Here is a 16,184-nt window from a genome sequence, read left to right on the forward strand (position 1 = left end):
TAGTGCATCCCAGACATGTTCTCTGGTATTCAAATCGGTAGGGCCCACAGCAACTAGCACAACTGCGTATGAGATCCAAACATGTCCTCATGGTGCCTGACAGCAGTTAAATCTTGCTGATTTACCAGTACAGTTTCATGAAGATGTGTCCGAGTAGTCAACATAATCCCTGCTCACACCGCTAGGGGTCCTTCTCGATTCAGTCTCTTTCCACAACGTTTGGGTCCCAAAATCGTGTTCCACGTGCGCTCTAGATACGAATCCCTCGAGAATCACTCTGCAGACCAAATAGGGACTCATCTGTGTAAAGAACATTGGCCCACCGTTCGAACGTCCAGGTTGTATGTTCATGGCTCCACTGTTGACGTTCCCTTCTGTGAAGACACGTCAGAGATAGACAACAGATCTCCAACAATAAGGGCCACTCTGCTGAAGCCTTCTGTAGACCGTTTGCCTCGATACAACACGTCCAGAGGATGCTTCGAGGTCAGATACCAGATGCAGTGCAGTATTAAGGCGGTACTGTCGTGCCCTTACAGCCAAATAACGCTCCATTCATTCTGTTGTGATATGTGGTCGGCCCTGTCCTGGTCTCCGGGATACGGTTTTGGTCCCTATAACCTGTCGCCTCATCTGACAAACAACAGAACGATTCTCATTAAGCCATTGGGTCACATCAGTTTGCAACTCTCCTGCCTCCATTGTCCCTATGTCCCACCACAGCAGAGAGTCTTTAGGCGTCTTCTCTCTGCCATACTGCACCGTCTGTGACTGTGCACACAGCGATTGTGGATGTGCGACTACACTGCAAACACTACCCGCTTGATAGGTGCCCAGACGTCATTGCTGCCGTTGTTGTCCGTTGATTGGAATGCTGTCTCCCGTGCAGATGACGATCGTAACGACACCTGTTGACAGTTTGTATGATGATATCATGAATTAGACACAGGACGGGGAAAAAGCAGTTTATTGCTTTAATTTTTGATACAAGTGTATGTAGTAATCTTTTCTTTAGCCTTTTCCGTAAACTTGGGATGTCCAGCCAGATGTGAGAGTCGACGTGTCTCAAAGAGAGAGTGAGGCAGGCAGACAATAAAAATGTTTTCACTGGGAGCCAGGGGTTAGTTGGATACAGGATGCGTGGGCCACGACCGGAGCACTTTTTTTTTTTTTTTTTTTTTTTTTTTTTTTTTTTTTTTTTTTTTTTTTTGACTGACATTAGGCAGCAGTGTGAGAGAGAGTGGTCAGTGGGTTTTTTTTTTTTTTTTTTTTTTTTTTTTTTTTTTTTTTTTTTTTTTTTTTTTTTTTTTTTTTTGACTGACATTAGGCAGCAGTGTGAGAGAGAGTGGTCAGTGGGTTGTAAACTTTCGGAAAGTGAGGAGCTTAAGGAATACTCTTAGAAAATTTGAAATCTGCTATGGCAGAAGAGAAACATAACACACTCAGTGTGGTAGTCACCTACTGCAGGGCAAAGGAGGTCACAGGTGTTCATGTTTACATTTTTCAAGGAAGCCCACGATTGATTCAAAGTAATTATTTTGGAATCAGGGATGAGACTTGCGAGTGTGTATGTGCAAGCGCTTCCGTTGGGTGGAATATGAAAGCATACACATACTGGGAGAGAATTTCTGTCTACTGCCCAACTGTTTAGGAGTAGGGAAATTGTTGCATTTGTTGTAAACTTTTCGTTGGTTTGAACTGGAATGTATATTACTATTGACGAGCGAGATACTGGCGCTGGCAGAACCAGCTAGATTTTGTGGAGGTCAGGAGAAGGACACTTTTCCCTGGGATGGCAGGCAGAGAAGACATCGTTACAGAGTGGCAGGGAGAGCACAGAGATGTCTTCAATTTAAAACTTTGCATGGTCTTTCATACATATTTTTGTATCTCTCTGCTCTTTTATAATGATTTATATTGTACATTCAGTGACCTGAATCACATAAATGCAGCTAGCAATAAATAAGATTGTTGTAGTAACCTTTAGTTGCACTTAGTAGCTCGGTGAAAAACCTCATCCATTTTTCTATGTCTGTTGTGGTACCCATATTTCATTTGCATTTGGACCACCACTGGATAATTGAGACAGGTGATTAATTATTATCCATTGTGCGACTTTGCTTTTTCACTTCACATTATCTTATGAGGAGCAATTGGTTCAGTGTAAAGAGCAGTTGCGGAGCTCATAGCATCTCAGCGGTATACATCTGACAATACGTTCAATTTATACTGTTCAGTCTTATCGGATAGTGAACCCACATACTCGAATACTTCCACATTTCTTACCCCGCCAAGCTCAAAACTCAAATATTTACCTTGCCCTCTCCCAACAACAAAATATACTCTTTTATCCAGCTCCATTGTTCGTTGTTTATAAGCATACATTAACTTCCTCATTTGATACAGGGTATCATCCTTGTCCAGAGCCATAAGTACTTGGTCGTCAGAAAACGATACGGAATGTACACGTTAATGTTGTACTGCCACACCGAAACTTTTGCACTGTCTATTCCAGTAACCAACAGCAATTTCTAAATACGATTCAACCCTTCTCTAAGAACATAATAGAGTGTCAACCTGATTGAACATGATCTGACCTATTTGGAGTGGATCTTGATCACAATTATTACTCTGGTATACAGTCTGGAACCTCTAGGGACTGTTCAAAATCATTTGACGAAATTTGAAGGCTATCCAAAGCAACAATAGGTGGTTACGTTTTTTTGGCCCTCTTGTTTCGTGTGGCATTACGTAATCACAGGGGGTTGCGACGCTGACGCTTGCATGAATAGAATGCCAAAGATTTCCTCTAAAACCCCCACCTCAATTTGGCAACACCACCAGTACTACCTACACTCCTTTGTTGAAGACCTTAAAAGTGTGCCTGTACAGACACAACCCCTTAAAAACCCTCTCAGATTCCACATGCTCTCAAGGATGCACTAGAGCAGCAGTGTAACACCACTTCGCTAAGGATGTCGAAGGGGTTGCCTGCCTGCAGGCGCCTAGGATCTGGTCGAGGGTTGTCTCTCTACAGGTGCATTTTTAAACTGCTCTGTAAAGGTGTATGGATGGCACTGAGAGTGTTTCTGAACTGGTGTATCTTAGAGGAACCCTTTGCCATTTTACTCATGCATGTGTCGATGTCACATTACCCCATGATCTCGCCACAGGATGGCGCAAAATAAGAGGGCTGGAGAAGCATAAAACCCTTTGCTGGTTTGGATTGTCTTCAAATTTCGTCGAATAGTTTTTAACAGTCCGTAGTGGTTCCACCGACATACCAGAGCAAAAATTGCAGCCGCACTACACTTCAAAGGTGTCAGATGATATTCATTGGTTTTGAAGCTCCACAATGTTTTTAGGGAATGGTTGAATTGACAGTGAATTGTCAGCGGCGTCAAAGGTTGTAAAGAACGTCGCTCTGTTGCGCATTCAAGAGAGAACTGTCATTTTAGACGGTTAAATGTGTCTAAATGAGCAACCTGAAGGAAGGGATGGTTTCATTGACGTCCTTTATACCACCTTATGAGGCCATTCCGTGTCTATTCCGAGTCACCCATAAGAAAACCGCCTAATTTCAATTCTGAGCATTGCTGTTCTGACCTCAAATGCAGAGACGTCAAGTGAAGGGACGACAGGGGTTGTGATGAACTTCCCATCATGTGACACGTTCACAGTGTAGTTGGGCAGAACTTTGGTGAAATTTGGTGCAAGTTTGAGAGCATTAACCCACCTTATACATCACATGAATATCTGAGCTCTGGGCTTTCCATGGCGTGTGTGCTTTTGTACCATTAGTGAAGACATTAGTTGGCCAAACTTCACACTTATGCATTGCAATGTGGGAAATCGATGGGGTTTCAAAAAAGTGGTCCTTTAATTCTTTTGCTCAGTGTAGTTTCTTTACCTGTCTTGGTATTTTTGGGTATGGACAGTGTATAGTTCAGTGATGTTAGTTTCACAATTAGATTGTGACCGGTAAGCATCTTATTGGAGTTTGCAAGAACAATGTAGGTTGATACTGAAAATTTCTGCTCTTTAAGATTTTTCTTCTTCATTTAATTGACTTTGTATGCTTTGACATTCTGTGTATAGTGGTTCATTTTGGATGCAGTGCAGATCACTTTGGTGCTAATGAATAAATTATTCACATTATTTATATTAAGCCATGCAATGGTATCGTGTTTGAGTCTTTATTTAGTAAACATATCCGATTTCTGTTGAATGTCATACCATTGTTGTTCACAATAATATCATATAATATCACAGACAGAGGTAGGGTCTATAGATTCATCGTTTGTTTTGTTTGAGACAAGGTCTGATTTTGTTTTTTGTGACAAGAGAATATTTCTAGTCGTAATTTATTAATCCATGCACCAACATTATCGACAACAACCTTTCTGTGGTGCTTGTTGCTGAGACATGTTTGTATCTATATCCCCTTTAATGATTGGCTATTTCCATTCACAAGCTAAAGTCATTAAAAAAACCCTTAATGAACAAACCGAATCAATTCAAAGCTCTTTCTTCCAGAATTTCAAAGACATCCTGGAACCAAAACACATTCAAAAAACATAATGATATGCAATATTTATCCTCCTTCATAAATTATAATTCTACCAGTGCATAAACAACAATTCAGCACATATACATGACTGCATATTTCCATATTCATTTGTGTATGCCATATATGTTTCTAATTCCTTTAGTCTTTTGTTCATGTTTCGCTCTGTTAGTTTACATGTAACTATGTAGATTGAGATTACATATATATTGCTAATGTATAGACACACATACAGCTTGCAATGTTTACTTGCATGCTTTATCTATGCTTGAAAACATTTTATTTTGTAATTTAATGGAGCTCATCCCAAAGATCGCGATGTGACGAAGTATTATAGCTAGCATCTTCGTGCCGTTTGCAATTATGGCCAGTGACTGTTTATCTGAATGCAGTGTGTGTGTGTGTGTGTGTGTAAGCTGAGCTAAAATTTACTTTATAGTGATGAATTCCTCATGGATACCTACCTGTTATGTACCCTAATGTAAATATCCAAAAACAGGACAATCTTTTTGTTTGGTACACATGTCTTTAACTAATGAACAATTTTCGTTATTTTAAAGAATGTCGCGATGCAGATGGTCCATAAAATAATATTCCGTAATCTCTTCATCTGATGATGTGCCAGCACAGGCTCGAAAACTAGTTTGTAGTTCAATTAATCGTATCAAAATCAAAAAGAAACTAGTTGCATATCATACCCATACAAACCGCCAATGTAAATCATAGCTACAGTTTGTCATTCGTAATGGATATAATGACTTAGGAAGAAGAGTTTGAAAATGTTTACTCGAATGTGATCTTTGTAATTATTACTTGTGATAAAATGTTTTCCCCAAATACGCTCTTTGAAATCATGAAGTTACTAAGAATGAACTACAAGGACTGAAAGCTTTATCAACAAGTTGCACAGAACCAAGACTGCTGTCATAACAACAAAAGGAAATGAAAGCGAAAGCAGGAATCGAGAAATGAGTGAGGTAATTTTGAAGTTTGTCACAAGGAAACCAAATCGCAATTTAAGCAAGGGATTGAAGTTCACAGAGAAGCAACAGAGTCTTTAAGGTTTGCCTACGACACTTCAGATCTGCGAAAGACGATGTGGGTCTTTGAAGATCAGTTGAAGGGAATGGATAACGCATTGAAGAGAGGTTACTATACGAAAATCAACAAAAGTGAGACAAGGGTAATGGAATGTAATAGAATTAAATCAGATGACACTGAGAGAATTAGATCAAGAAATCAAACACTACAAATAGTTGACTAGTTACGCCATTTTGGCAGCAAAATAACTGACCAGGGGAAAGGGAAATTTGATATAAAATGCATAGTTGTCAGTGCAAAAAAAAGAGAAGTTTGTTAACATCGAAAACAAATATAATTGTTAGAATTTGATTTCTGAAGGCATTTGTTTGAAATGTGGACTGATACAGATGTGAAACACTTACGATATACATTTTAGATGAGAAGTAAATAGAAATTTGTGAAATGAGATGTTGTGGCAATTGAAGAAATAATGTTGCAGTAGCGTAGAAATGACGAAACTAGAAGCGAGAAAACTAGTGTTGAGAGTTGCATGAAAACAGTTTGAAAACCACAACAGCGAGACAGCAGAAAGTTCGCATGTGTGTGCAAGGTGTTCAACATGTCTGAATGATCATCTTACAAGTTCCTGTAGATATATATGTGCAGGATGTCACCAGACATTTGGATAACCTTGTTGCTACGGTTGTAACGTGGATCTCTACATGTGACAGAAATGCAAAATAACTAAGCTAGAACTGTAGAAATTCGTAATGTGGAAACTGAAGAGATGGTGGCATGTGTCTTCTGATGGAAAATAACTCTGCCCATTTGTAACTTGTGAATCAGGGAACTATAATGCTGAGTGCCTGAAAACTTATGGAAAGTGAGATGCATTACGTATTAATGTAAGATTTTCACATCGTTGAAAATTTGCCAACAGACATTTCTTTTTGCTCATGCAGCTGAAATCATATAACAAAACGGCACGTGGTATATTCAGTGCAGGAGGTTCATGATGCGTTATTTCACACATGAGAGAAAGCAATCTGGATCATGTCTACATCCAATGAAATGTAATTAATAGGTATTCTGAATTTGTGTATTCAGATACACTGTATCACATAGCTCCATTTTGCGTTTTATTGTCTCTAATGTTAATGATCCAATTACAGCGTCACAAGTCCAACATTTGTTCTTTTTGCATACGATGGAACTAACGAAATATATATTCAAATTTATCAACCAGTTGTTAAAATGAAATAGATTGTGGTTAAATTTAGACTATTATAGTGTTGTATAGCCAGAGAAGGCCGAAATGCACACTATAAGCTCACGCAGGATGGCGTGAGGTATCGTTCTTGATGAGACATGCTTCATACGATAACTATCAATTGCTATGGCGCCTTGCTAGGTCGTAGCCATTGACTTAGCTCAAGGCTATTCTAACTATCTTCTCTGCAAATGAGAAAAAGGCTTCGTCAGTGTAGTCGCTAGCAAAGTCGTCCGTACAACTGGGGCGAGTGCTAGTAAGTCTCTCGAGACCTGCCGTGTGGTGGCGCTCGGTCTGCGATCACTGACAGTGGCGACACGCGGATCCGACATGTACTAATAGACCGCGGCCGATTTAAAGCTACCACCTAGCAAGTGTGGTGTCTGGCGGTGACACCACATTCCTCCCCCGCAAATCGGCGAACGGTCGTGTTGTAAGGCTTCCGACCGCCGTGGGGAGGACCCCATGTTGGCGTATGCGATGAGGCGGGGAGCCTAACAACAGGCGAGGCTGTGCCACCCGCACCCGGCCATTCAGTCCGAGGGGAGCTAGGAAACGCCTGAAAACCTAGTCCAGGGTGCACGCCAACATGCGGTGTATGCGCCCGTAAAGAGACAGAAGGGGCCGAAGGGTCGACCTCCATCGCGTCGGGGTACCCGACGCGCGAAGACGCCATGTGGTCCGGAGCGGGCAAGAGTTCCATGGTGGAGGACTGAAGGTCACGGGAAGCGATCGGCGGCGCGTGACCCAGGGAGGCGCTTGGCGGCTGCAGCGACGCGTCCACTGCGGGCGGCGCCGGCGGGAGAACAGGCGGCGGCGGCGGCGGCGCGTCGCCATGGGGCAAAATGGAAGGCAGCGTCGGTAACACCTGGGGATGAGGCGAGCCAGTAGATGGGTCCCCAGGGCGCTGACCGGACGGCACCGTCACTGAAAGCAGACGGGGAGCGGCAGAACCCAGGCGACGACAGAGGCGCAGCTGATTGAGATGCCGACGCACCTCACCAGAGGCCCCCAAAGCCAAATACATCGCGCGGCCGAGGCAGCGAAGAATGCGCCCTGCGAGCCAACGCCGTGAACCGCGATAGTTGCGATAGAATACAACGTCGCCTGGAGCAAAAGCAGGAGTCTGCCGCTGCACAGGAACCTGATGCGGCGGATGTAGCAAAGACATCAAGGTTCGATGAGGACGACCGTGGAGCAACTCAGCCGGCGAGCGACCATCTCGGGGCTGAGAGCGATACGAAGACAAAAAGAGCAACAACGAGTCCTCCCGCGAATGCGACTCTTTTCAACTTCAACATCTGTGACTTGAAAGTCCGGACCAACCGTTTAGCGGCACCGTTTGACTGAGGCGAAAACGGTGCGCATGTCAGATGTTGAATACCATTGGCCTTGCAAAATGACTGTAATTCTGCTGACATGAATTGTGGGCCATTGTCGGAAACAATAGTCTGCGGAAGACCTTCGATGCAAAAGATAGCGGTTAACGCGTGGATGGTGGCAGATGACGTTGTGGAAGACATCCGGACAACAAAAGGAAAATTACTGAAAGAATCGACCACAACCAACCATCGAGCATTCCAGAATGGACCAGCAAAATCTATGTGCAAGCGTTGCCAAGGGGAAGTGGCTTTTGGCCATGCAAAGAAGTTCCGCGGCGGTGCGGATTGTTGTTCAGCACAAGCCATGCAAGAAGAGCACATATTCGTAATCGCAGCATCGATTCCGAACCAAGTACAGTGCTGACGAGCAAGTTGTTTCGTTCGCACAATACCCCAATGTCCTTGGTGGAGAAGCCGTAATACAGAGGACTGTAACGAACGTGGGACCACGACTCTGGACTGATCATTATCAGAACGCAACAACAAAACACCACGTCGTACAAAAAGTCTCTCCTTGTGAGCAAAAAATCTGCAAACCAACAGATCCTCGATCCGTGACTTTGACAAGGGCCCTTGCGTAGCAACAAAACGCAAAACCGTAGCAAGGACAGGGTCAGCAGCTGTGGCTGTAGCTACACGACGAAAATCAATCGGAAACGATTCGACCACGTCATCGGTTTCCGAATCAATGAACATGCAAGCAAGTTCGGAAGAATCGAATGCTCTATCCTCAGCAACAGGCAAACGGGACAACGCATCGGCGTTTCCGTGCTTAGCAGTGGACCGATACAAGATATCGTAGCGGTACTGCGAGAGGAAAATAGACCAGCGAATAAATTTCTGCGCTGTACGTGGAGGTATAGGCTTGTTCGGATGAAAAAGCGATGTCAAAAGTTTGTGGTCTGTGATGATGGTAAAGTGACGACCATACAAGAAATCATGAAACTTTGTAACACCAAACACGAGAGCCAAAGCTTCTTTCTCGATCTGTGAATAATTTCTTTGCGCAGAGGACAGCAATTTGGACGCAAAGGCAATAGGGCGATCATGCGAGCCATCTTTGTGCGCAAGCACAGCACCGATCCCGAAATCGGATGCATCTACCATCAACAAAAGGGGTTTCTGGGGATCGAATGGCGTAAGGCAAGTATTTGAAAGCATCGCCGATTTCAACTGGCGAAAGGCGCGTTCGCATTCCGTCGTCCAGACGAACGGAACACCTTTTCGGCGTAAGCGATGAAGCGGAGCTGAAATGGAAGAGGCTTGCGGCACATAGTTAGTATAATAATTAAGTTTTCCCAACACACTCTGTAGCTGCTTCAAATTCTGTGCCGAAGGCAAGTCCTGTATGGCACGGAGGTGCTCTGGACTCGGATGTATGCCTTGTGCATTAATTACATGTCCCAAATATGGCAACTCCCGAGCAAAAAACACATTTGTCCTTCCGCAAGCGAAGACCATTTTGTCGCAAGACCTGAAATAATGTTCGGAGGTTGGCGAAATGTTCGTCTTCTGTCTTTCCGGAGATCACAATATCGTCCAGATAGTTTGCTGCAGTAGGGACCGACGCACAAACAGTTTGCAGGTATTGCTGAAACAATGCAGGGGCGGATGCGCACCCGAATGGCAGTCTCTTGAATCGATACAACCCAAGATGCGTGTTAACCACCAAAACGCGCTGGGATTCTTCGTCCACCGGTATTTGCAAGTACGCATCGGCTAGGTCCAACTTAGAAAAATATGTACCCGTCACAGTTTGTCAAAAAGATCTTCCGGGCGGGGTAAAGGAAAAGTTGCAATCACTAGTTGTGGATTCACTGTTGCCTTGAAGTCCACACAAAGTCTCAATTTTCCGGAAGGTTTTGGCAATATTACTAAGGGTGATGCCCAGAAAGAAGCCTGCACACGTTCAATCACACCTTGTGATTCTAAATCGTGTAATGTTCTTGCTACCTCATCACGCAATGCGTGGGGAACATTGCGCGCTCTGAAAAATTTCGGTTGTGCGTTTACTTTCAGTTCCAAATGTGCTTTATAGTTCTTAGCGCAACCAAGGCCCGGTGCAAAAATGTCTGCAAATTCTTCGCATAGACGAGAAACACTGGCGGAAGGCACAGTCTGGTTCACTCATAGGACCTGATTCACTATAGACAAGTTAAACAACTGAAATAAATCTAAATCAAACAAATTCACTGCAGAAGAAGAACGAAGGACGTAAAAAGACACAAGTTTTGTTTGTCCCTTGTATGTTGCAAGAAGGCTGCACTGTCCTAACACAGGGATAGGCTGTCCGGAATAAATATTTAACTTAACATTTGCAGCACGCAACGGAGGTGTGCCCAGTTGGTTGTACGTGTCTTTATTGAGCAATGAAACTGCAGCTCCGGTATCGAGCTGGAATGGGATCATGTTGCCATTTATGACCAAATCTACAAAAAGTTTATTGTCCTGCTGACGACAAGAGCGACCGTCTCGCGCAACGTGAACAGACACTGGTACAGAAGCATTCGTGACCTGACGTGATTTCCGTCGATGTCGACGCACACTTTTTGTGGGACGAACACAGTCACTGTTAGAAGGATCGGCACTGGGCGGAGTGGAATTAACTACATGAATGTCCATGAGCGAAGGTTCACGAGCCTGATTATTCTTGGTTCGATTCCGGCGCGACTCAAAGGGCCTGGAATGGTTTTTAGTGTCCAATCTGAGCTTTTTCTGGCAAACACTTTGAACATGTCCTTTTTCATTACAGAAAAAGCAAATAGCTTGGCGTGACGGGGAATTCTCACGCGAATGTCTAGTAGCACACCGCGGGCATGATTTCACTGCATTTGCGACACACGTGGCTGCGCGGACGTGCGCGAGGGCTGTTTACAGTTCCGTGCAGCTCGCCCGGCGGGCCGGTTAATGTGACACACAGCTGGCGAAGTTGCAAATGATTCCTGAGCAAAGTCAAGTGTGTCTTGCCTATCCAATATGTCTATCACTTGTTGAAGGGAGGGATTGACTAGTTTCAAAATTTGCTCCCGTATACGAACATCAGAAACGTTCTGTGCAATTGCATAACGTACCATAGTATCTGAATAAGGGAGTCCACATTCACACTCAAAAGCACAATCCCTTGTAAGGCCTTGCAAAGTTGCAACCCACTCCCGATTAGTCTCACCGGCCGTACGTTTGGTACGAAAGAACGTATACCTTTTTGCAACGACATTGACTGATTCCTTGAAATAGGCATCTAAAACAGACAAAATTTCGTCGTAGGACAGAGTTGCTACGTCGCGTCGGGGAAATAATTTCACTATCACCCGGTACGTTTGCACCCCTACACAGGATAATAAGTGAGGGGGCCGCTCGTTACCTTGAATTCTGTAGGTGGCGAGATGGAATCCAAATTGGCGTGACCACTCCGTCCAGCTTTCCATTGCCGGGTCAAATGGCCGGAACGGGGGTGCAACAGCATGTTGTGGCTGTGGTAGCGGTGAAGCGGCGGCTGCCGCATCGGTTTGCATTGCACGTTGACCCTGGACGAGCTGTCCAAGGGCATCCAATAACGCCTGCGTATGCTGATTCAGCAAGCGATAAAATTCGGACAGTACATCTGGAGATTGTGGCGAAGCCATGACACAAGTAAATTAGAGCAATACGAACGCGAAATCCTCTTTTAAGCCTCGTCGCCACTTGTTGTATAGCTAGAATAGGCCGAAATGCACGCTATAAGCTCACGCAGGATGGCGTGAGGTATCGTTCTTGATGAGACATGCTTCATAAGATAACTATCAATTGCTATGGCGCCTTGCTAGGACGTAGCCATTGACTTAGCTGAAGGCTATTCTAACTATCTTCTCTGCAAATGAGAAAAAGGCTTCGTCAGTGTAGTCGCTAGCAAAGTCGTCCGTACAACTGGGGCGAGTGCTAGTAAGTCTCTCGAGACCTGCCGTGTGGTGGCGCTCGGTCTGCGATCACTGACAGTGGCGACACGCGGATCCGACATGTACTAATGGACCGCGTCCGATTTAAAGCTACCACCTAGCAAGTGTGGTGTCAGGCGGTGACACCACATATAGAATCCCAAAACCTGCAGTTACAGCCCATTCCAGCAATGAAATATAGCAAGTGCAGTGCAATCAGTTCTTAGCGACAATAGAAGTTCTTGGAGTCAATTCAGAGGACATAATGTACAGATGACAATACCATGCCCCTTATATACTGGGGTGGTTGCTAACCAACTTCAGTTATCAATACTCATATGTCTGTCAGTCCAAAAAGGAAACTTTTACACGTGTCAACCTTTTGCTGGCGTGGGTGCTTGCTCAGATAACTGTCCTAAAAGGACAAATTATCTCAGTGGGACAGGGACCGCCGCCATGCTGACCCTGGGGGCCCTGGTGAGTAAATGACCTTGGGCGCTCATGAAACGAACACATGACGACTTGTCTTCATGTTTCATTAAGACAAGTCGTCATGTCTTCATTTCATGAGCGCCTGAAGTCATTTAACCACCAGGGCCCCGGGGGTCAGCATGGCGGCGGTCTCTGTCACGCTGAAATAATTTGTCCTTTTAGGACAATTATCTCAGCAAGCATCCATGCCAGCAAAAGGTTGGCACGTGTAAAAGTTTTCATGAAGTTATAATTGTATCCTTCTGGAAAATATAGTCAATGTAATACCATCTGCTCATCCATGTTTTATTAATTTCATTGACCCTAAATTCAAACTATTTTTTGATATGGGCTTAGAATTGTATAAAAAAACTATAAATGAATTGGATTTACATGGTATAGAAAATTTATTGTGCTCTGGTTCTGAAGATAATATTTTTTATTCTAATTCAACAAATGTTTGGGAATATTATTATACTCTCCAAGATTCTCTTTCTTTGCTAAATAAAATTTTATTATTTCAATGTGAAGATGATACTGAAGAGGCTACAAAATTTTTAACAAATCTTGTATCTTGGATTAATAAGAAAGGATTGTATCAATGACAAGAATTTGAAGATAAAAATATATATATGTACCAAATAAAAAGTTAAACACACTATGTATTATTGGTCCACCAAATAGTGGCAAAAATTAGTTTTTTGATTGTATAATTTCACTTGGTTTAAATGTTGGGCACTTTGGGCATTGTAATAATAGAACGAATCAGTTTGCATTGCAAGATGCTGTTAACAGATGTGTGATTGTTGGAAATGAAATTTCTTTAGAGGAGGGTGCAATTGAGGACTTTAAAAAAGTGTGTGTAGGAATTGCATGTAACATCAGAGTGAAGTACAAAGGAGACGCTATATTAAGACATACCCCATTATTGTTAATTTCAAATTCACAACCAGTTATTTGTTCTCACCCAGATTTTAAAGATATTCGTGTACATGCAATTAGGTGGAGAAAGTTTGATGAATTAAAAAATGCTTGTAAAAAGCCGTATCCTTTGCCTTTCTTTCAATTACTTCAAATGTATAATATTGATTATTCAAATGAAACAATATTCCAATGTAATAATTCATTTTTTCAATTTTGTACAATACAAATGTTTTTTACAATAAATACAAGATATTATATTCAAGCTTGTTTAATTTCATATTGTCCCTTGTACACTGATGATTCCTGATTCCATTTCACATTTGACATATAAATCATATAAGATACCTGAACATTTGGTACATTTGCTCTGGGATAATGAGTTTCAAAAACCATCTGCATAAACAGAACATTCAGCAATAACTTCAAACAACATTTGAGTATCAGTATATTTAACAATATCATTATTTAAACTGCCAGCGCTTAAAGCATATGTAGGGTTCATACCTACATGAAGGCTAGGTTAAACATTTGTATCATGGAGTCTAATATTGTACCCAGCAGAAGCAATATCTGCCATTTCTATTAAATCATCATATGCAGAGACATCATCATTTGTTACTGGAGTAATAGCTTGTACTAATTGCTCCTGAATTTGAGCAGGTTGCAAAGGTGTTTTTGAAAAATTGTCACATGCCATAAACGGATTACAGTGCTTATCACCAGTAATTGTATACCGTTGAGGTACTCCTTGTGCAGCAGCTGTAATGAGGAATATATCAACATTTGCAACTTTTGGTATTTTGACAAAACCTAATGTTGGTTTATAGTCGTAGGTAACAATAACACTGCCAGTACGAGAATCTGCATCTACCTCAGAAACACACGATTGAACACATTTCCATCCCCAATTATGCAACCCTTTTGCCGTTGTACTAGACACACAGGCATAATAATATTTCAAATTAATGGGTTGTCTGAATTGGTGGGCAGGTACTGTAGTTAAAAACGATTCTTCATTATTCTTATACCCATACTATGATTTCCAAATTGGATTAAAATTACGTTTATGATGTATACTACTTGTTTCCATAGGAGCTGATGAGCCAAACGCAGTAGGCGTAACATTAACACCAGGTATTTTTAAATTAATACCCACAGAAGTAATCATATTCTTATTTTGATTTAAAGTTTCAAGTTCAGAGTCACTTGAATTTGCTGGGAAAGCAATCCTGGGATTACGTGCAATCACTTGTGCAGAGCAATGAACAGTTCTACTACCATGTGGTAATAAATCAAATTCAGAGGGGGTCATGTACAAAAATGGTCGATCAACAGGAATATCTGCCAAAGGGGTAATCATAAATACAGCACTTTCATGCGTGAGTACTTTATATGCTAGACCATACGTAAAAAATCTGTGTACTTTTCTATACCTGGTAATGTTACCCATATCTAATTTTGACGGTGCAGGTAATGGCACATCACTTAAGTTGGCGGAATCACCCAGTCCATTAGCTGAGGGAGATGCTGTGCCAGGAAGTGTTTTTTTAGCCTGCTTTGCACCCTTTCCTTCTTGGGCCGATGCTGTACATTTATCTGTTTCTTCGTTCATAGCGCTATTTTCTGTGTCAGAGTCAGAATAAGGAACTAATGGTCGAACGGGGTTTGGATCCTCTCCGTTGTCATCAGAATCTCCTACGTCCTCTTCCGAGTCGATTTCAGGAACACTTTCTGAGCTCGGTGCAAATGATGTACCGCCAGATGTTGATAGACGTTCGTGATCTATGGTCAAACCACGACGTACATGTGACATTAGCCACTGTTCATATGCATAACGTTTCTGGCCTTCATGCATTTCATTGCAATTTGGGCGTTCCCAAGGAGGCCAATCGTACTTCTGCTGAAGGTGAGAAACGTTATTATTAACATCGACATATAATTTATAATCAATTATTGAGTATTATTATGCACGTAAATATACATACCTTCTGGTTTGGCATCTGGTTTTACTGAATATAAAACTTTTCCAATCTTCTGTTCAACAAACGATTTTAATTTCAGTCCGTATTTTCCTGCAAACGAATGGCAATTGCGTGTATGGCTCCAATCTATGGCAAAGTCTATAATAGCTTTAGCATCAAACTTTTGAACTCGTTCTCGGAATTCTTTTTCAGTAAATGCACGTTCAGTAGCTTCTTTTAACAGGCGATCGTAGCCGACGTCGTGTTCCTTGGCAATTGCATCTACTGCACTTCACGGTGCATCTATATTTATAGGGTTTCCAGGCCCAACATAGTCGCTACCTGGCAACGTCAATCCTTTGTCATTTATTCGATCAACTAATTTTTTTGCACCATACGCTACTCCAGCACCGGCAAAAGCAGTAACACCAGCAGCTCCAGCAATTTGCGCTGTTGATAACGTCATGGCAGTTGCGGTACCAGTTCCAGATAAAACTGTGCGCAAGGTTGCGCTGTCCGCTGCTGTTTCAGCCGTTCCAGATAAAAGTGGTGTAATTTCGTCTATATCTATATCTATTGCAGTGTGACCTTCCTCACCGTACTGATATGGATGACACTGCCGCAGTCCAGTATTAACTTCTTCTGATGGCATTGGCTCCAACTCAAAGTCGACGA

At 42.6% G+C, this 16,184-nt stretch overlaps 1 protein-coding gene across 1 annotated transcript in view; it reads right to left on the reverse strand.

Moving 5' to 3' along the window:
- Positions 1–15,548, reverse strand: part of LOC124776129 (venom carboxylesterase-6-like) — a 102,385-nt gene extending 86,837 nt beyond the window's left edge. The window contains exon 1 of the mRNA XM_047251002.1: positions 15,534–15,548. Coding sequence (XP_047106958.1) covers positions 15,534–15,548 — 15 coding nt within the window. The remainder of the gene's footprint in view (positions 1–15,533) is intronic.
- Positions 15,549–16,184: the final 636 nt, after the last annotated feature.

Source organism: Schistocerca piceifrons, chromosome 1, assembly GCF_021461385.2.
Source record: "Schistocerca piceifrons isolate TAMUIC-IGC-003096 chromosome 1, iqSchPice1.1, whole genome shotgun sequence".
In the NCBI taxonomy this organism is placed as follows: domain Eukaryota; kingdom Metazoa; phylum Arthropoda; class Insecta; order Orthoptera; family Acrididae; genus Schistocerca; species Schistocerca piceifrons.